The following is a 21821-nucleotide window of genomic DNA, read 5'->3' as shown; positions in this document are numbered from 1 at the left end:
CATAACGAAATATATATGCTTAACATGTCCACCCAACAATATTAAACATGCACTTTCAACATAACCTAGTTCATCAACAATTTCAACATAACCAAGTTCCTTAATCATTTCGACATAACGAAGTTCATGAATCATTTCAATATGGATTCAACAAATCACACTCATTCCAAGCACACAGGTATGTACGTACCTTGTGTAAACAAACTGATAGGCCACTTTAACGAATTCAAAAATCGCCTACAAAGAATTCTCCGCCTAAAAACAACCAATAAAATTCCCCAATCAATATCCAACAATTTACAGCAGTACTAAAGTATTCTAAATACATCCTAAACATATTTTGAACCATCCCAAATATCGAAACTTAACTAAATAACCTCCAAGCATAATAACTATTAAACTAATGATCCCAAAACGTTCTAAACTCCAATAAAACATCCCTTTTAAAATTTCCAGCAATATAGAATAATTTCAAACGTCCACAAAACATAATCAAACGTTCTTAAAATCATAAAAATAATAGCTTTAATAATATATAATCATTCTATTATGATTTTGGAATATTAAAACCTTAAAAATCCATGCTTTAATAATTAAAAACTCTTATTTCAATTCAATTATGTAATCTGAAAATTAAATTATTAATTAAGCATAATATATAATCTGAAAATCTAACTTAATCATAAAAAAACTTATAATTTATATTCGAGAAACATGAATCAAATTATTAAAACTCCATTAAAACTCTAACTTAAACGCAATTAACAAATCTGAAAATAATTAAATTAATTTCAACAACATATAATCTTGAAATTTCATAACTTAACTATAAAAATCATAAATTTAATTCAAGAAACATAAATTCAAATTAATTAAATTAATTAAAACATTTAAATAACTTAGGGTTTAAGAAAATAAACCAAATAGGGAGGAGAGAGAGAGCGACCGGTGGTCAGAGGCACGGCGGCGCGGCAGCGACGCTGCAGGTGGGCGGCGCAACGAACGGAGCAGGGCTGGACGGCGGCTCAATGGTGGTGGCTACGACTGCCTTGAGCTTGCGGCATAGTAAGAACGAAGGGGAGGAGTTCCGGCAAGCGAGAGGGAGAACAAGGAGGAGGACGCGGCGGCGCAACAAGGGGTTGGGCGGCGACGCGGCGGTGGTGCGGCGGCTGGTGGCTGTTGCACGCAAAACAGAAGAAGCAAATAAGGAGAGGAGGAAAACGAGAGAGAAGAAAGAAACAAAGAAGAAGAGGAAGGAGGAGTTACCACGTACGAGGGTCGACGGTGGTCGTCGGTGCAGGTGGTGGTCCGGCAGTCAGAGTGCGGTGCGGCGGCTGACAAGGGAGAGGAGAGGGATTGCTGGTGTTGTGCGTGAGGTTGAAGGGGGATGGAGGGGTTTTGGTTCCACGTGATTTTGAAAAGAGAAAAGGGAGTATTGGTTTGGGTTTTGTTACTTTGGGCTTCACCAATTGGGCTAGAGTTAGGAGTTTAATTTTAGGATTCGAATCCAAAACCGAAATATGATCGTTTTCTAAATTCAATCGATTTTCGTAATTCAAATTCTTTTTTTTTTTTTTTTTAACTTAAAATTCTAAAATTATTCTTTATTGCACAAACCGTTAAAATATTTAGAATATATTTAAATAAAATTAAATATACATTAAATATATAATAAAGTTCTAAAATCGTTAAATATTTAGAACGTACTTAAAATAAAATAAATAAACGTTAATTATATATTTATTACTTAAAATTCATAAATTCTATTTAAATATAAATAATATACGTTAAAATATATTAATAAAATTTATAAATTTACGGGGATTACACGGACTCATGGCAATCAACCCCCAGGGTTACACAACTCTTCATATCCGGTGTGGACGGATACGAAGATTGAGAACACCCTTAAACAAACCATACCCCTTTTAACCAAAACCCAAAAACTCCATCTCAATTCTGAAATCCATGGAAATAATGGATGTAGAGTTGGGGATGTGAATTTCCTAACAGAGTGTGTCGAATCCAATAAACCAATAGAATACTACTACTTACATGACTTATTTCCCAAAAAGCGGTGATAAAGGTGACCGGCGCCATGGAAATATCTTCCACCTAGCGGCATACAATAACAACGCAGATTTTATCAGAGAAGCCATTGAAATCTTAGCTTCTGAAAATACACACCTATTTATATACGATGATATAATAAGAAAAATATTTTCAAAAAAAAAAAAAAAAAAAAAAGAAAAGAAAAATATGTATTTTTCATTACAAACCCGTGCGTTCAATACTAGTTTTTGTATATCATTGAAACAAAAACCTGACCCGATGAATACTCCTGTGAATATAATGATACGGCTTACCCTAATACGGGTGCCTGAGACTCATATATATAATAATATGGTACAATAGTACAATTACGAGTATACCCTTAGTATCCTCTATTACACCCCCTCAATCTGTGCAGAGGGAACCACGTGCAGATTGGACCTTAAAAACTCAAAACGCTGACCTGACAAACCTTTCGTAAAAATGTCAGCGAATTGTAACTCAGTAGGGACATAAGGAACAACTAAATCACCATGAGCAACACGCTCCCGAACAAAATGATAATCTATTTTGATATGTTTGCTACGATCATGCTGAACCGGATTGACGGCAAGATAGGATGCAGAAATATTATCACAAAAGAGCTTTACGGGTGCGCGGATGACGATCCCCAACTCAGCTAACAAGGAACGAATCCAAAGAGTATCCTGTACCGTGTACGCAACAGCGCGGTACTCTGCTTCGGTGGACGATTTGGAGACGGTGGGTTGCTTCTTCGAGCGCCAGGAAATGAGGTTGCCACCAAGAAAAATGGCATAACCAGTGGTGGAACGACAACTATCAGGACAACCTGCCCAATCCGCATCCGAGTAGGCAATCATGATGGACATGTCTGGGGCGGGGCGAAGCCAAAGACCATAGTCCGCAGTACCCTGCAAGTACCTGTATATACGCTTAACCACCAACAAGTGAGATGTGCGGGGTGCATGCATAAATTGGGAAACTAAATGCACAGCATATGTAATATCAGGTCTAGTCATAGTCAAGTACTGTAAAGCCCCAACCATACTGCGATACTCAGTAGGATCAGATAGTAAATCACCATCAGTAATAGAAAGAGTGGTACGACTAGGAAGAGGAGTACGCACAGGTTTAGCAGTGTGCAAATGAAATTTCAGAAGTAAATCATGGACATACTTTTTCTGACACAAAAACAAACATTTGGAAGTACGTATCGCCTGCACTCCTAGGAAGTAGTGCAGATCACCTAGATCTTTCATAGCAAACTCAGTAGACAAAAGAGATATGAATTTAGTGATCAAAGGAGCTGAGTTGCCCGTGACAATGATGTCATCGACATAAAGAAGAAGATAAACAATGAATTTGCCACGACGAAAAATAAACATAGAATTATCCGATTGACAACAAAAGAAGCCTTGTTGTAACAAAAAACTGCTGAAGGGTACTAGAGGATACTAAGGGTATACTCGTAATTGCCTGAGACTCATATATATAATAATATGGTACAATAGTACAATTACGAGTATACCCTTAGTATCCTCTATTAACTCCCTCTACCATCAACGAGAAAACTATCACATTCTTATTTCACAATGCTACTTGGTTGATATTACTACTCGAAAAGGGCTTCCTATTTATAAACCGAAAGCATTTGATAATGAATGATTTTTCTTTTAATAATTTTGTATTAATTATTTAGAAATATTTTAATAATTTTATTTTCTGCATAAAGAAAATCTTTTCTGATTAAGTAACACCCTTTTTTTATACGCAATTTGGATTATACACCCGGTTGCACAATGAACATTGTGCACCCGGTTGAACATTTATTGAAAATCTAATGAACATTGAGAACAATTTCAATGTACATGTACTAGTGAAATATTTAAACTATATGTTCATTGACTATATGTTCTTTGTATTTGAACTATATGTTCTTTATAAAACAGGGTGCATAAATCATATTTTGTTTTTTATGACCCACCCTCCCAAGTCAATACTCAGCAGTCAACACTTCTGCTAGTATGGTGTCGCAAAGCCAAATGAAAACAAATAAAAACGTCGTCTTTCTTTTCCTTTTGTGACCAACACCCCTTAACCACCGTCTCCGCTTCTCGCCGCTCCTATTCGACCACTTATCCAGGGCTTTAGAGTTCAAATTCACTCATGAAAGCTCAAGATCTGGAGCTTTCATGGTTGAATTTGACCTTATGTAGCCATGATTATTGATCAATTACCTGAAGAGGTATTTCACATTCTCCCTTTTCAATTTATTATTTTCCGATTCTAATTTTTGTTGAGGGGAAGGGCAGTGGGCACATGAATTTCCTTAGTTGGAATAGTTCCTCTTTTGTCTTGTTTTTGCCATAATCAGCTTTCATCACTCTCAGTTTCGGTTTTTGTATGCAAGATTCATCCATGTTCAGGTTTTGTTTGAAAGTAAACTATTACTCGTATTATTGCAAATGAAACAGCTTTCCAAGTTGTTGAGTTGATCTTTATATATTCTACCAAGTGTTATTGGTTTCTTTCATCTCCTGCTCTTAATTGCTTTTGTTGTTAGAATGAAGATGACCAACAAAATCTTGTTTTGCTTTCTAATAATATTTTCAGTTTTAGTAGTTGCTTGGAGTACTACTGATGAGAAGGTAAACAGTTCTATCTTCTTAATTCATTGGTTTAGTGTATTTAGGGGTGTGCAAAACCAGGTCTGGACAGGAAACTCGTTTTCTTTATGAAACAAAAAGAATAAATTGGCAACACATTTTGCTAATTTACATGTGAATCAGATTGTTCTTTTCAGGAAGTTTGTAAATTACGTTATATCTCAATAATAGACATGAATTTCGATTACATGTTAATCTGTTATGGAGTAAAAATACTCCCATATGCTTGCTTTTATCTATTAAGGAGTTAATACTCCCACATACAACATACTTATCTCACCACAGCAACCAACTTTCAGAAAAAGAATCTCATCACAAAGCAGACGTTTTCAATTTCCTAAATTGCTTAATATACTCCGTTGACCATTATGAAATTGTTACTTGATTATGTTTGTTTAGTGAAAGTTTATGTTGGAAACTCGATTATATTTTCTATGCAGGTTTACATAGTTTACAAGGGAACTAAACTGAAGGAGGATTGGACTGAGATACACTCAGATCATCTCAATATGCTAGAAGATGTATTTGGATGTCGGTAAGTGATTAACTCCCTTGTTTGTACAAACCTCTTAAAAATTATAGACCAACTATTTCAATATGTATTATCACCCATATATTAGGATAAATGACATAATATGGTGAAATTTTCATTTTAAAAATGGTTACTGTTACCATTTCCAAGAATGTCGGATGAACATGAAAATACATGAAAAAATTGAAGCATGATGCCATATCTATAAAAACAAAGAAGAAATAAGTAGTACTCCTAACATTTTATAAGGACGGCCCATCCTTTTTTAGTTGTTTTACCTTCTTCTCTACTTGTGCTAGCTTACATAAAAGCACAGATAATAAATATTAACTTGTTGTTCAGTATTGCTGGGGAGAATTCACTGGTGAGGAGCTACCATAAAAGTTTCAGTGGCTTCGCAGCAAAGTTGAGTAGAGAAGACGTACAGAAGCTGAAGAGTGAGTATAATACCCTCTAGTTGTAATATTTGCATCATTTGTGAACTTTTCTTGTTGCTAACAAAAATGTAACACCTAATTTGGCAGTACAACTAGTTAATTATCTAAACTTGACCCTTTTTATAGGCATGGATGGCATTGTGTCCGTGTTTCAAAGTCGGACTCAGCAACTATTGACAACCCATTCATGGGGACTTGGGATTGTACGAGACAGTTCCCAGACGACAACGTGCAGAGACAAACCTAGTAATTGGCGTCCTTGACACGGGAGTGTGGATAAACTCCAAGAGTTTTAGAGGTTGCGGATCTGTTAACCTACCTACCAAATGGAGAGGAGTTTGCCAACCTGGCAACAATAATGTCACATGCAACAAGTAATTATATCTACCTTTACAAACTTGTTTTAGACTTTGTTTCACTTTAGTGCCCTATGTTTGAACTTAGGCTGTTGGCTACTTGGCAGTTGCTGCTACCTTTCCCCTTATCGCTCCAACAAATGACCTGCCATCAGGGTGAAAAAATAATGATAGTGATTTTATCAGCCAAGAGTCTAGTATGTACAGGAATTTTGATTTTGAGCTCCTGATTCTTTTGTGTGAATGATTTATACTAGTAGAAAAACTTCACTTTTTAATTTACCAAAAATATATTTGGTTATTATGATTTGCTGATATCACACTTGTTTCGTAAAGAACCAAATTCGTAGAGTTTCTGATTGTTAATTTGGTTTGCTAAATAAAGAGAGAAGACCAGCTTGGTTACAACAACTTAACGCCTTTATATGGCAAATTAGGTAAAGTCAGCACAAATGCCCAATACTGATAAAATATGTTGAAATGGCTGTGTTTGGTGATGTGCAAATAAAGAAAAACGAAAAATGGGATGCAGTTTCAGTACTAATAGCACCAGCTGCAAGTACAGAACTGTTTTCGATAGACTTCAATAGCTCGGTGATGCAGATCATTAAAACAGGATCGAGTTTTGTGAAAACTGTACTTACAGTGTTCTCTTTATAATAAATAAACCAGCATACAAAACCAAAAATAACTCCCAACTGTATCAGTATCTTCTAGGAAAATTGAGGCTAGTAAGATTAGAAAGTAGTAACCCTCTTCATTTGCAGTTGCCAAGAGAAACAATTGCCTATCACTATTCTTGCACCTGCAATAACTTCTGACACAACGGAGTGTCTCAGACTTGATCTTCTTAGTATGTAGCCTCTCATTTCTCTGAATCCATAAACTACAGATAGTCTTAGCTAACATGATTCAGTAAATTCTTACATTCTGATGGCCTGCTGAAACTCCTCCTCCGAACTCATAGCTTGTTTATTGTAGGTTTATATTTTTTCAAAATTAGTTTCCAAACCAAAAGCTTTGGGTAACTGAGAGAAGGCACTGAAAAGTATATGATAATCTTTTAAAACTTCATATCAATCTATATTTGGTGTTTCGTTAAACCCTTGTTCCTCACAGTAGTTTTACGTAAATATAGATTTTATTTTGTTGTAAAGTGTAAACGAACACTATGCTAACTTTGATGTTCACATTTATACTTTAGGTGCATAAGTTTAGTTGTCTTTGAATCACTAATTTCTTTTTTATACACAACATATTCATAAGTTTTCATTTCTGAATTATAATTATTATTAATAATAACTTTCACTGTATGTGCAGAAAAATCATCGGATTAAGGAACTATATAAGAGGACAAGACATCATTGATACAGTTGGTCATGGTACTCACACAGCTTCCACGGCTGCTGGGTGCAGGGTGAGAAATGCTAGTTATTTCGGCATTGCTAAAGGCATTGCTAGAGGAGCTGTTCCCTCCTCAAAAATAGCAGTGTATAAGGTATGCAGCCAACTCGGTTGTTCCGATGAAGATATACTAGCTGCATTTGATGATGCCATTGAGAGTGGATATTTTGAGTCTTTCCATAGGGGGTGAAGTTGCCCAACCTTTTGAGCAGGATGTCATAGCCATTGGAGCATTTCACGCTTTTAAGAAGGGTATATTGACTGTCCAATCAGCTGGCAATAGAGGTAACACCCGATCTGCTGTATCCAGTGTTGCTCCGTGGGTATTAAGTGTCGGTGCAACCTCAACTGATAGGCACATCATGGATCAAGTACTGCTAAGAAACCATCAAACCTTAGTTGTATGTATCTCTTATAACTCCCTCAAATTTATCTGAAATCTCCAAGATTCTTTTTTTTATGTATTTGAAAAATGATTTTGTTCTTCTTATTTCTCCCCAAAATAGGGTTTCTCGATCAACCGCTTCGAAACATCCAAGCATATGCTCCCGTTGGTTTACGGAAAAGGAAGGACCTTTACGTGCAGCGAGGAAGAGGCGATGTCGTGTTATCCAGGATGTTTAAATAGCCCCATTGTCAAAGGGAAAATAGTTGTATGTGATGATTTTAATGGAAAGGCTGAAGCTTTTTCCGCGGGTGCTTTTGGGGTATTGACTCCCATTCGGCGTGAGGTTTCAATGGTCACGGATCAGCCTTGGACAGGGCTGGATTTTCAAAACTTTCAAACTTTAATTTTATACTTGAATTCTACACGGTATGTCTTGTTGTGAACATTGTTTTTGGGTTTTCCTTTTACTGTGATGCTTATTGTAATCTTCCTTTCTACAGCTTTCCTCAGGCTAAATTTTTGAAAAGCAAGGAGATTAGGAACACTTCCGCACCTCTTGTTGCACCTTACTCGTCAAGAGGGCCAAACATCATAGCTCCGAGCATCCTTAAGGTGGGATTCCTTAACCACACCAAACTTTTTTATATTTGAATTGTATTATTGGTGTGTTTTAACTAAAATCTGGCCGTCAATTGCAGCCTGACATCGTAGCTCCTGGGGCGGAGATATTAGCTGCGTACCCGTCTCAACACTCTTCTCCATTCTACATAAACTCAGGGACCTCAATGTCTTGTCCACATGTCTCTGGTGCATCTGCTTATGTCAAAGCATTGTACACAAATTGGTCTCCAGCAGCTTTAAAGTCAGCTTTGATGACTACAGGTTAGATATGCTTTTATCAATTTTTTTTTGGAGAGTTGTAATGTTGTAATGTTCGTAAGTAGTTTTTCGTGTAAAAATATTGATACAATTATCTGATTTTTCTTAAAGCCACCGCTATGAGCCCTTCTGAAAACCCCGAAGCTGAGTTTGCTTATGGATCTGGGCTACTCAATCCCGTCAAGGCTACAAATCCTGGACTTATTTATGACGCAAGTGAAGAAGATTATTTGTTATTTTTGTGTCAATCTGGATACAAGAAGGATCTAATGGTTCTTATTTCGGGAAACATCAGTTATATTTGCCAAAAAGAGGAGGAGGGAAGTTCAATTGATGTAAACTATCCAGCAATGCAAGCTATGGTGGCTGCTGAAAAGCCTTATAATGTCACGTTCAAGAGATTGGTCACCAACGTCGGGGTTGCTGGTACTACTACTACCTACACGGTGAAAGTTGCAACCACTAAGAGTATGGAGGTGAAGGTGATGCCTAATTTACTAACTTTCGAAGCAGTGAAGGAAATTAAATCATTTGAAGTAAATGTTGTTGGTAAAGGATTATCTTCTAGTTCCCAACTCTCTGGATCACTTCTTTGGTTTGATGGAGTCCATCAAGTTAGAACTTCCATCGTCATATATACACACTAGAGTTTCTTACTGGATTTGAACGTAGTAACCAGTGTGTTTTAGCTTTTTAAAACATCGACGTAATATTATTCTACGTATATATTTGCACCATATGGTCATCAATAATTTCTTTCAAGGATGTTATTCCGTTTTTCGTTTTTCATCATGTCATTTTCTCTAAATCTCTCTTGTTTTTGGTGTCCAGTTTTGATTTAACAAGTCTTGTAATTGAAATGATCTCTGTGAAATTGTTGTCCTGCTTCAGAAGATGGTTTTATGCAATGTGGATGATATGTAAACGCCATTGAATTATCTTAACAGGTGGATCTACTATTAGTTCTGCTGATGGATATGGAGTTTTCATCAGTGAAGAAGCTGTACATATATGGGTCTATCTATCCTCTCAGCTGCCTTTCCTTTCCTTGTTTTCAAACTCCAATGTGTGTTTTGTGTTTTGTGTTTTGTGCTGTAGTTATCTTCGTGTTTTTTATTTGTTTACTGAACCGGTGTGGCTGTGAGTTATCATTGTCACAGAAGCTATATCATTCTCCAGGAAATGCCCCATACATCATTACTACAGTTCTATGGGTGTGCTGGTCAGTGGCTACTTTATCTTCTTTTTTGAATGCATCTTTTAGATTTCGTAGTAAAATTTTGTTTATGTTTCTCCTCCTTTCTTTTGTATATGTTTCTCTTTTTGGTTTTGGTCTCAGAGAATATTTGTTTTGACTTGTATTTATGTGTGGCTATTGCAGTTTGCAATCAGGTTCCTGTTGGTATTTTTTGTAGCAGCTGTTGCTACTGGTTGTGGTAAGTTATGCTTTAAATCTTTATAATATTCTTAGACCTTCCAATTCTTTTCATCTTTCTCTATAGTTATGCGCTAAATCTTGTAACACATGTTCCCCAGTTCACAAATTAAGTCGAGAGGTCAATCCTAACATCACTCCTTGCAGGGCCTAGTAATACCGCTGTTAAGAATTTACTTTAAGATTCATTTGAACCAGGAAACTTTTCACGCGAGTTATCTGAAATCATCTCATAGAATAAATTCATTTCTGATGAACTTCAAATGTCAGGTACTCCTTTCATTTCAAGTATAAATAGTAATACTTAGACCTACTTTCTTCCTGTTTTTTTGAGGTATAGTTTACGCAAAAAGTTATGCAAATTAGTTATTGTTTTCTGCTGTTGGAAATTGGTAAATGAGGTTTAGACCTCTAAGCACTGAAATTTCATAAAGAAATTACAGATTCACTTAAATCATGTATTCATGTTACTATTTCTAATTCATGCAAGCAAGAGCTAAATTCTACTCCCTCCGTCCCGGAATACTCGACCCGGTTTGACCGGCACAAAGTTTAAGGAACTTGAATTGACTTATTTAATTTAATAGGTAGTAGTTGATAGTGGGGTATTATTTTAATGTAGTTAGTGGGAGGTGGATTAAGAGGTGAGGTTGGGGGAGAGTAGGGGTTGAATTTTTAATTATTTTTTGTATTGAGTAGGGGATAGGTGGGTTAATAGGGGTGGAGTGGGAAATAGTATAATATTGTTAGAATATTTCCATTTTTAGAAACAGGTCAAGTATTAAGGGACGGCCCGATGAAGAAAACAGGTCAAGTATTCCAGGACGGAGGGAGTAATTTGTTTACTGAAACCTTTTTATTAGGAAGCATGACAACATGATGAATCAATTTGGCCATGATAGTCCTCTACAAATTTTGCGGATTTGGCCATAATCAATTTTGCGGATTTGGTAGCTGTTAGGGGGAAAAATATCCTCATGGTGACGTGGGCATACGTGGCAAGCATTGCTTACGTGGCTGCCAACAAGGCGCAAGGTGGCATTATTCGAACGGTATTCCCAACTGCTGGGCTCAAAATCGACGTTACAAACCCTTGATGAAGCCGGCCTTCATCACGTATTTATTATCTAATTATGAGCAATTATTTCATAAACGTTACGTTCTTGTTGTAAATGCCTATAAAATGGCATTAGTCTTGTCTATTTTGGATACATGATTTCCAAGCAATAAACCTACGATTACCTTATGCTATTACATTTTACTCTCACCATTTTCAATTATCTAGCTCGATCGATTGTTAGCACCTTCATCAAGGCAAGTTCGTCTCTAAGTCGAATTTGCCCAAAACAGTAGCCAAGATGATGCGGATGGGTCGCTGAACTAGCTGCATGAATTCAAAGGGGGTCCTTTATTTATGTCTGTAATGGTATTGGTAGCTTAGCTATACTTGAACTCTGTATATTTAGTTTCAATCCATTGGCAAGTTGATCAATGTACTCACCATCGTGCAGGTGATACAATCCCATTGCAAAGGTGTGGAACTTGAGTCCACATCGGCCAAATGGGTACGTGGTTGTGTGGGACTTATATAGGTTTACGAGATCTCCTCCCTTTGAGCTAGCTTTTGGAGTGGTTCTCCCATAATATATAATGGACTAATATTACATGTTCGGCCCCCAGTAAGACCCACATCCAAATTTACCAAAATACCCTAAGGTTAACATTATCAAAATATCCCCGACGACAACCTTGAGATGGGCTTCATAAGCAATCCTGAGGCCTAAATCCTAGCCTCCTAAAGGCCCAGGGTTTCATTCCCCAACAATTGCTCATATGACTAACAATACCCTCCGATAATACTATAAATATGACCCACCTAATCATCATTCAGGTATTCATTTATCCCTAAACACACTCTCTCTACAAGAGTCCTATTTGAGCGCCGTAGAGGATTTTCTTAAAAAAATCTGAAGTCAGCTCATGTGTGCCCTTTTATAGTAACTCAACAGACCCGGTCAAGACTTACTCCGTATGATAACAATGTACTTCCTCCGTTTTCAATACTTGCAACGTTTGTTATTTTCACATATGTCAATGCACAATTTTAATCATTTATATCTTAAATTTTCTTTATGCAAAAATATAAAAAGTTGATATTTTGAAAATACACATTGAGACGGATATAACAAGATTCCACATGACTATGTTTTATGTTATAAAATAAAACACCAGCACTAATCAAAATAGATTATGTAAATAATGTAAAAAATGTAAACGTTACGAGTATTAAAAAATGGAGGAAGTATATGTTTTTGTATACTTCTCCGTGCCAGGTACGATAACAAAAAGAAAAAACGGTTATATGAATAGTGAAAACGGCAAAAACAAACCATTAAAATATGAAAAAATTAAAATAGTACTCCACTCCTTAGTATTTTATTTATTATTCTTTAAACAAAAATCATATCATGATTATCTGAATATATAATCATAACGTTAAAAAAAATTAGGGCGGTGGGGGTGGGTAATGTGGTCCCCAACAACAGTGGCAACATTTATCTATTCCTCGTACAATAGGATTGCATGTTGAATTACACGTAAAATAGTGAGTAATTATATCAGGGTTGTCTTGCTCTTGACAATTTAGAGCGCATTCCTCACCATCAAGGCAGCCCCCAACTTGGGCACAAATCAAACCCGTTGTGTCTGTACTTCCCACTGCAATTAAAAATTTAGAACAAAAGAATTTATTAGTTATCATAAGTCATAACTTCAACAATTAGACATAATATAAATTATACTTGGTAAATGGAAATATGGACTCGAATGCGTCATCTATCATACACAATCCCTAATGTTAAATATAAGTCTAGTATAAACCTCATTGATAGACTATTTAATAGTATAAGAATATAGAAAAAGGAAAGAAACGGAGAAGTATACAAAAACATATACTTCCTCCATTTTTTAATACTCGCAACGTTTACATTATTTACATAATTTACATAATTTATTTTGATTAGTGCTGGTGTTTTATTTTATAACATAATTCTTGGAGAGGCCATCTTTGTATTTCGTTTGAGCTATGAGTTGAATTAGTAATTCCCTCATATATATATATATATATATATATATATATATATATATATATATATATATATATATATATATATATATATATATATATATATATATATTGAGTATTTTGTGAATTTCTAAAATAAAAAGGGGTATTTGGTACATTTAAAAAATATAGTGGGTATTTAATGCATTATGTGAAACTTCGGAGACATTTCATGAAATACCATTGATAATTTATCTTTTTGTATTACATCCAATCCCTTTTTATAAGCGAAAAACATTAAGGTGGTGTTTAGTTTTTTATTTACAAAATTTTGTCAGAATTGGAAATACATGTACATTGTGCATGTTTGTATAAATTAGATTAAAGTAGTAGCATTAGATATGTTTATACTAAGTCCAATTATATTGCATAATTATTATACATCATAGCTTTGAAACAACAATTTCATCAATCAACATATCATGCCTAACAAAGGAATTTGTAGCTCATCAACTAGAAAATTATTATTCATACATTTCAACAATATTTTATACCTTGAGGGTCACACGGTTAAACAAAAGTAGTTAATTATTTGAAAATCATGAAGTAATATTAATCTTAGTAACAGGTGGTCCCCAAGCAGGTGGTCCCCAATAACAGTGACAACACTGATCGATCCCACGTACAATAGGATTACATGTTAAATTACACTTAAAATACTAACTAATCATACTCGAATTATCTTGCTCTTGACAATTTATCATGCATTCCTCACTCGAGAGGCACCCTCCAACTTGTGCGCAGAACCGATTAGAGCAAAAACCTTCAACAAACTTTAATAAGTAGACAAATAATTAATATATTTTTATCAGAACAAGCAATTTTAAGTGTGTAATGTCCAACTTTTTTAAAGGCTTGCATCCTACTACATCTGCTTCATAATGTTTTTTACGGTTGCATTTTCACAAATATTTAAACAAAAATGGAAAATGTGTAGTAAGGTGAATGATAATAAAATGTGGATAAAATAAGAGTGAGGGTAAAAGTTCAGGTGGGTGGAAATGTGACTATAAAAAAAAGGGGTGGGTGGATGTAAGGAAAAATGAGTAAAATAAGATAAAGTGATAACTATTGTGGGGTAAGACCGTAAGAGAATAAGATGGTAAACTTTCATGTCCAAAAATAAAATAAAACACAACATAAATAACATAAAGCGGAAATGGTTAAGATCATTTTAAAATGGAGGTAATACTCTATCCGTTCTTGAAAGTTCTTCCCGTTTACCGAATTAGCGTTCATTTTTGTTCTTGTGAATCTTTTTACTACTTTTTTGGCAATATTTTTTACTACATTGATTCTATTTATCCACCCAATTATTCTCATTGATTTCTCCACGCCATATTTAATACTTTCACACCCCAATTCATTCACCCAAAGTATTTTGTTATTTTTTAATCAAATATCTCCAATTAGTTTATTTCTTTATTCATTTCTCTCTTTTTTCTTTATTTATAAAGTAGAATCTTATTTTTTTTTTCATTATTTCTCTTACATCCAATCATTACAAGATTCCAATTTTCTTAATTTTCTCCCTAATTCTAAACGGAAACAACAAAAAGGAGAGTATATAATTATAAGAAATATTTAAGCCTTAACTCAATGTTTCAGGACATACAACCAAATACTTCTCAATTGCGATTAGATTACACTTTTGATGAAATAATTGGTGTTAATTCGGTCCCCAACAACAGTGGCAACATTGATCTATTCCCGATATAATAGGATCACATGTTAAATTACAAGCAAGATATTGCGTAACCATAGGGGGGTAATCTCTTTCTTGACAGTTTATCATGCAATCCTCAAACTCGTAGCAACCCCCTATTTGGGAACATACCTTATTATTAAAAGGTCTCCTTGCGGCCACTAAAACACATTGCAATATCATCAACAAAAAGATTAACAAGAAAGAATTAAGAATGATAAACAATAATGTGAAAATAATTATACAGTAAAAGAAAAAGGAAATTGTTATCCCACTTTTTGGACTAACGACATAACCGCTCTAACGTTTGATCATGTCGTGTCAGCCAGGTTCTGTCATGTCGCAGGTAAACACAACTCCAGGGAGATACGTCCGACGTAGCATCGTACGACGAGGCATAAACGACGAAGGACGGGCGACAACACATAGGCAGCAGAGACGCGTCCTCAAGGAACAAGTTGATAAAGATAAGTTAACCTAAAGCCCATGATAGGCAGCGCCGTCACACTAGCAAGAATGAGTCCAAGACATGCGCGAGAAGCGCGGAGGTGGTTGAAGACTAAAGAGACGTGTGACAAAGATATCCCTATCTTTGTGGGATTCTCTCAACCGACTGGACCGTTGGAAATATCCTATAAAAGCACGAAGATGAGGATAAGCGAAGGACGTTCACTCAAGCATTACAACTCTCAAGCTATCAAGTGTTTGAGCATCCATTGTTATATTTTATTTTCAGCATTAACTCTCAGAGAAAAGCATAAACAATCATACAGAATACTTAGTGGATTGATAGCCTCATAGCTATCCGCGGTTTTTTACCTTATTCCTGGGTTTTCCGCGTCAACACTCCTCTGTGTCGTGTCTCTTTACTTGTGTCGTTAATTCTTTGCTTAGTTAGTGTTGATCCTAGCCGAAAGTCGCCCCCATACGAATTTTGGCATAAACAGTTTGGCGCCGTCTGTGGGGACATTAACTAGGTTTTACACAAAATCACTCCTTTCACCATGACTACTGGAGAAATGACGATCGCAGAGATGAAAGCGGCTTATGAGAAAGCCCAAGCCGAGCTAGCCCAAGAGAGGGCATCCAATGAAACCCTCCAGAAAGAGCTCGAATCCGTGAAGAGCAACAAGCACCAGTCCCGCTACAAAGGTGGGAAGCCAAAAAAGCTGACGTTCGAGATGCCCGATGACTTCGAAGATATGACCGATGAGGAGGAGACCCGTGAGGAAGAAGACGGAGAAGCTCCCGATCCGGTGACCCAGCGCCTGAACAAGATGGATGCACGCATGACAAAGCACTACTCTCGCCTGATGAAGTTGATGACCAAGTTTCCCGGAGCACCTACGCCCGTGGAGACCGAGCCAACCGACGGGTACGCAGCGTCGCCGTTCTGTGAAGCGATCGCTAGAGTGACAGTTCCGCACACGCTCCGACTCCCTACCTGGACCACCCTGTACGACGGGACATCCGACCCCTACAGGCACGTCAACTTCTACAAGCAGCGCATGTGGCAGATCGGGATCCCATACGACCTAGTGGAGCCTGTCATGTGCAAATCTTTCGGCGGCACCCTTGATGGAGCAGCTTTGGAATGGCTCACGAACGTCCCTCCCGGATCCATCTCCTGTTTGTCCGAGCTCATCAACGCCTTCTACCAACAGTTCGCCAGCAGTCGCCAGTTGGAGAAACAAACCAGTGATCTCTATCGGTTGGTTCAAGGGCCAACCGAGTCGGTACGCGATTATTTTAACCGTTTTAATTGTGAAAAAATTGGTATAAAAAACTGTGATGTCAGAACTGCTATTGAGGCGTTCAAAAGAGGCCTCATCCCCAATTCGGAGTTATACCGGGAAATAACCAAATACCCCTGTGCAACCTTCGAAGAGGTGCGATCAAGGGCCACCGCCCAGATGCGAATCGAAGACGACGAGGTCATCCGAACAGCATCTCAACGGTCGATAGGGGGCAGCAGCGACAGAAGATCGTACACCCCGAGGAACAACAACTGGCGACACCAACCATACGTTCGACAAAACCAGGTACAAAGTGTCAATCAGTATTATGATACTAACAACGTTTACAGGAATGAGCGGGTCGAACACCCTAACATCTCCGACTACGGCTTCAACGTCGACATCGGAGGTGTGGTGAACGCCCTTCAAAATGTAGGTGGAATAGTCAGATGGCCCCGGAAGAGCGACAGACCGGACTCCATGAAGAACATGAGCAAATGGTGCGACTTCCACCGCGACAACGGCCACACGACCGAGGAGTGCATCTCCCTCAAAAAGGAGGTCGCATACCTCCTGAAACAGGGACACCTAAAAGAGCTGTTGAGCGACAAGGGAAAAGAAACGTTCTCCAAAGAGCAAACCACCCTGCCCGGCCCAACAAAAAGCAGCGAGCGACCAGACCCACCACCGTTCAATAAAGTGGTAAACGTTATTTCCGGTGGTTCAGATATTTGTGGACTAACCTCTTCTGCAGCTAAAAAAATTAATAGGGGAGAATCTGAAACCATGGAAGAGGGGCAAACCGAAGACGAGGTCGCACTGCACAAGTCCCTGACCGCAATGGTTATCACTTTCGACGACTCAGATTCTGTAGATCGATACACAGCGGGAACATCACGACGGGTTGGTAATATCGCTCCCAATAGGGAACGCTCTGATAAAAAGGATACTGGTCGACAACGGAAGCTCAGCCAACGTACTGTTCTTGGAAGCACTACAAGAAATGGGATTAGAAGAGAAAAATATTGTAAGGAGATCAACAGTTCTGGTAGGATTCAGTGGAGAGGCACTACGGACAGTAGGAGAGATATTGCTGCCTACATACGCAGAAGGCGTCAACATGATGACCAAGTTCAACGTCGTCGATTGTCCATCAGCGTACAACGTCATCCTAGGACGACCATGGATCAACAAAATGAAGGCAGTGCCATCAACATACCACCAATCAATCAAGTTTCCAACCAAATGGGGGGTCATGGAAATCAAAGGACAACAAAGAGATGCGAAGAAATGTTATGAGACGGCACTGAAACCATCCAAGTCGTCCATCTAGCAACTACAGCCAGGGTCGACATCGGACGACCCCGACGACCAACAAATCGACGAGATAGTCCTGGACCAAACAAAGCCAGACCAAGTCGTAAGGATCGGAGCCTCACTGCCTGCCAACATCAAAAGTCAGATAGTGTCGTTCCTAAGAGAAAACTCGGGCTGCTTCGCTTGGTCACACGAGGACATGACAGGAATCAGCCCAGACGTCATCACCCACAAGCTCAACGTCGACCCGAACTTCAGACCGGTAAAACAGAAACGACGTAAGTTCGCACCCGAAAGGAATAAAATCATAGACGAAGAAGTCCAAAAATTGATAGATTCAGGGAAGATCAGGGAAGTTAAATATCCAGATTGGTTGGCGAACGTCGTCGTCGTCAGTAAAAAGAACGGAAAATGGAGAGTCTGCATCGACTTCACAGATATCAACAAAGCTTGCCCCAAGGATCCATTCCCACTGCCACACATCGACGCCCTGGTCGACGCCACAGCCGGACACGAGCTGCTCACATTCATGGACGCCTATTCAGGATACAACCAAATCCTTATGCACCCAGACGACCAGGAAAAAACATCTTTTGTAACGGATAGAGGTATTTATTGTTATAAAGTTATGCCTTTTGGTCTTAAAAATGCAGGTGCGACGTACCAAAGATTAGTCAACAAGATGTTTAAAGACCAACTCGGAGACACAATGGAGGTATACATTGACGACATGCTAGTAAAATCGAGGAAGGCTGACGATCACGTGGAACACCTACGACAATCCTTCGACGTATTGAAAAAGTACGGTATGAAACTTAACCCAACTAAATGTTCTTTCGGAGTGTCCGCAGGAAAATTCTTAGGTTACATCGTCACCCAACGAGGAATCGACGCCAGCCCCGACCAAGTGCGCGCGATAATCAACATTCAATCCCCCAGGAACATAAAAGAGGTACAGCGCTTGACAGGAAGGGTGGCAGCACTAAACCGTTTTATATCGCGATCGTCGGACAAGTGTCGATTATTTTACGACGTCTTGCGCAAAAACAAGGGGTTTAACTGGTCCGACGACCACGAAACAGCCCTGCAAAACCTCAAAAAATACATGATGTCGCCACCCCTCCTGTCCAAGCCAAAAGAAGGAGAAGTCCTACAACTCTACTTAGCCGTCAGCTCGGCAGCAGTCAGCGCGGTCCTAGCTCGAGAAGACGAAGCACAACAACTACCCATTTATTACATCAGTAAGTCACTACTGGAAACAGAAACCAGGTATTCCTCCCTCGAAAAACTCGTTTTAGCACTCGTTACCGCAGCCAAAAAATTAAGGCATTATTTTGAAACTCACCAAATAGTGGTGATGACTAACTATCCAATCAAGTCTGTGATGCGTAGGCCAGAACTGACAGGTCGAATGGAGAAGTGGACAATGGCACTAGGAAGCTTCGACATCAAGTATCAACCAAGAACGGCTGTAAAATCGCAGGCCCTAGCAGATTTTGTGGCAGACTTCAGCCCCGACTTAGAGAAGATAGCAGACGACGAAGTCAAACTCATCAACAACATAGGAGGAATATGGACACTCTTCGTCGACGGCTCATCTAACTTTCGTGGTGCAGGTTTAGGCGTCGTACTAAAGTCACCACAAGGGGACATGATAGCACAGGCGATCTGCTGCGATTTCAAGGCAACTAAAAACGAAGCAGAGTACGAGGCCTTAATCGCTGGAATGACATTAGCTATGGAATTAGGGGCAAGCGGACTCAACATCTTCAGCGATTCACAACTAATCGTCAACCAGATTAACGGCGACTATGAAGCTAAAGACCTAAAAATGACCTTATATCTCGAGAAAGCGAAAAAATTAACCTCCAAATTTAAACCCTTCTCCATCAAACAAGTACCAAGAGACCAAAACACGCAAGCCGACGCCCTTGCAAACCTAGGATCCGCACTCAGAAAATCGCCATTCTCGACCATACCTCTAGTACACCTATTGTCACCCGCTATTGAAAAAGACATACCACAAGATGCCAGCCTCGTCCTATCAACCACAAACACCGACAGCTGGACCAAGCCCATCCTCGACTACCTAACACATGAAACCCTACCCGACGACAAGCTCGAAGCCAGGAAGATACTTTTCAAAGCTTCACGATATGTTATTCTGCAGGGCATATTATTTAAAAGATCAGCGAACGGAATGTTGATGCGATGCGCAGAAAAAACAGAATGGGAAAGACTACAAAAGCAATACCACGAAGGAGAATGTGGCGGACATGAAGGAGGACGAAGCCTGTCAACCAGAATCAAAAGAAACAGATACTATTGGCCAACGATGCTCAAAGACCCAATGAGGTACGTAGCTAAGTGCGACAAATGTCAACGACACGCAGGTATGACACATAAACCATCTGAATTTTTACACCCCACCTTAACTCCGTGGCCTTTCATGAAATGGGGAATGGACATCGTCGGTAAACTACCCGTCGCCCCAGGACAAAAGGTCTTCATGCTCGCTCTAACATATTATTTTTCTAAGTGGATAGAAGCAGGTGCGTTCCAACAGGTAAGAGACAAAGAGGTATGTTCGTTCATATGGACTAACATTATATGCAGATTCGGAGTGCCATCAGAAATCATATGCGACAACGGATCCCAATTCATCAGCGACAAAACTAGGGCTTTCTGCAAGACGTGGAACATTGAGCTAAAGACATCAACGCCAAGATACCCCCAAGCAAACGGACAGGCGGAATCCAGCAACAAAACAATCATCGCATCGCTAAAAAAGCGGCTAGACGATAAGAAGGGACGATGGGCCGAAGAACTGCCATCCATCCTATGGGCCAACAGGACGACGCCTAGGACGGCGACGGGACAGACTCCCTTCTCACTCGTTTACGGGTGCGAAGCAGTACTACCCCCGAAGTGACGCTGCCCAGTGCACGATATGGACTCATGACACCAGAGCAGAACGACGTCGAACTTAGTGAAAACCTCGACAACACAGAAGACTTCAGAGAAGCAGCGTTGATAAGAATGGCGTCGCAACAGCAGATTGTGGCAAAATGCTTCAACAAAAACGTCAAAATAAAAATGTTCAAGGAGGGCGACTGGGTGTTGCGCAAAGTGTTCCAAAACACAAAAGAGTTAAACGCAGGTAAACTCGCGCCAGCTTGGGAAGGACCATACTTGATCGATAAAATCGTCGGAAAGGGGGCATACAGGCTCGTCACCAAAGACGGCAAGTCGGTCCCCCGAAGCTGGAACGCTACACATCTTAAACTCTACCATTTTTGAAATCTCGTCGTAACCAATTTTATCAGCCATCGTATCGTCGTCTTTATTTTTCTTTATCGTTTTATTTTTCGTTTAAAAACCATTACTGACTTAAGCATCGGAGGGCCGTTGGCATCCCCAACGGCCAATCCTCCTAGCGACCCATGTTTTCTTTTGCAGAGTGCAAGACGCACGACGAATGATATCCATAAGCAACAACGTACGACTCAGAACGAGATCGCGAGAGACAACGAACAAACAGCGCAGGTACGATTTTACACATCAGTCGATTCAATACTTATTACTTGCAAAGCATCTACTACACGAAACTAAGACATCAAAACGCGACGGGATAACCATAAGGAACAAACGACTAAGGAAAAGTAAAACAAACTTATCATACACAACGCGCGACCCATAAGGCCACGACTTCCGAAATTCAAACACAAAATATTATCCAAACACCGCGTCGCCGCCACCGACGACGAAT

At 38.9% G+C, this 21821-nt stretch overlaps 3 protein-coding genes across 9 annotated transcripts; 2 read left to right on the top strand and 1 right to left on the bottom strand.

The window, feature by feature from the left end:
• Positions 1-2447: 2447 nt before the first annotated feature.
• LOC110788863 (uncharacterized mitochondrial protein AtMg00810-like) lies at positions 2448-3458 on the bottom strand. Its single transcript, XM_021993499.1, has one exon. The coding sequence runs from the start codon at positions 3456-3458 to the stop codon at positions 2448-2450; it is 1011 nt and encodes a 336-aa protein (XP_021849191.1).
• Positions 3459-4112: 654 nt separating this feature from the next.
• On the top strand, positions 4113-11582 carry LOC110788850 (subtilisin-like protease SBT4.3). 7 transcript variants are annotated; one of them, XR_008924215.1, is made up of 14 exons: positions 4113-4318; positions 5180-5274; positions 5614-5708; positions 5835-6082; positions 7385-7869; positions 7975-8282; positions 8357-8468; positions 8555-8738; positions 8847-9217; positions 9683-9801; positions 9896-9957; positions 10117-10171; positions 10318-10440; positions 11125-11570. XR_008924215.1 is itself a non-coding variant. In XM_056833286.1 (13 exons), the coding sequence occupies exons 5-13, from the start codon at positions 7612-7614 to the stop codon at positions 10322-10324; spliced, it is 1476 nt and encodes a 491-aa protein (XP_056689264.1). In that variant the 5' UTR covers positions 4113-4318; positions 5180-5274; positions 5614-5708; positions 5835-6082; positions 7385-7611; the 3' UTR covers positions 10325-11579. The 7 variants fall into 7 exon arrangements, 5 of the variants coding, with proteins under 5 accessions (XP_056689264.1, XP_056689263.1, XP_056689262.1 ...); XM_056833286.1 differs by having other exon boundaries at positions 10318-11579; XR_008924214.1 differs by having other exon boundaries at positions 9683-9957; positions 10117-10440; positions 11125-11573.
• Positions 11583-18761: 7179 nt separating this feature from the next.
• On the top strand, positions 18762-20763 carry LOC130463558 (uncharacterized). Its single transcript, XM_056832723.1, has 2 exons — positions 18762-20445; positions 20669-20763. The coding sequence occupies exons 1-2, from the start codon at positions 18762-18764 to the stop codon at positions 20761-20763; spliced, it is 1779 nt and encodes a 592-aa protein (XP_056688701.1).
• The last annotated feature ends 1058 nt before the right edge of the window (positions 20764-21821 follow it).

The sequence above is a fragment of the Spinacia oleracea genome, chromosome 6, assembly GCF_020520425.1.
Source record: "Spinacia oleracea cultivar Varoflay chromosome 6, BTI_SOV_V1, whole genome shotgun sequence".
Lineage (NCBI taxonomy): Eukaryota > Viridiplantae > Streptophyta > Magnoliopsida > Caryophyllales > Amaranthaceae > Spinacia > Spinacia oleracea.
Note: the sequence above shows the minus strand (reverse complement) of the source record. Positions and strands in the feature narration are given on the sequence as shown.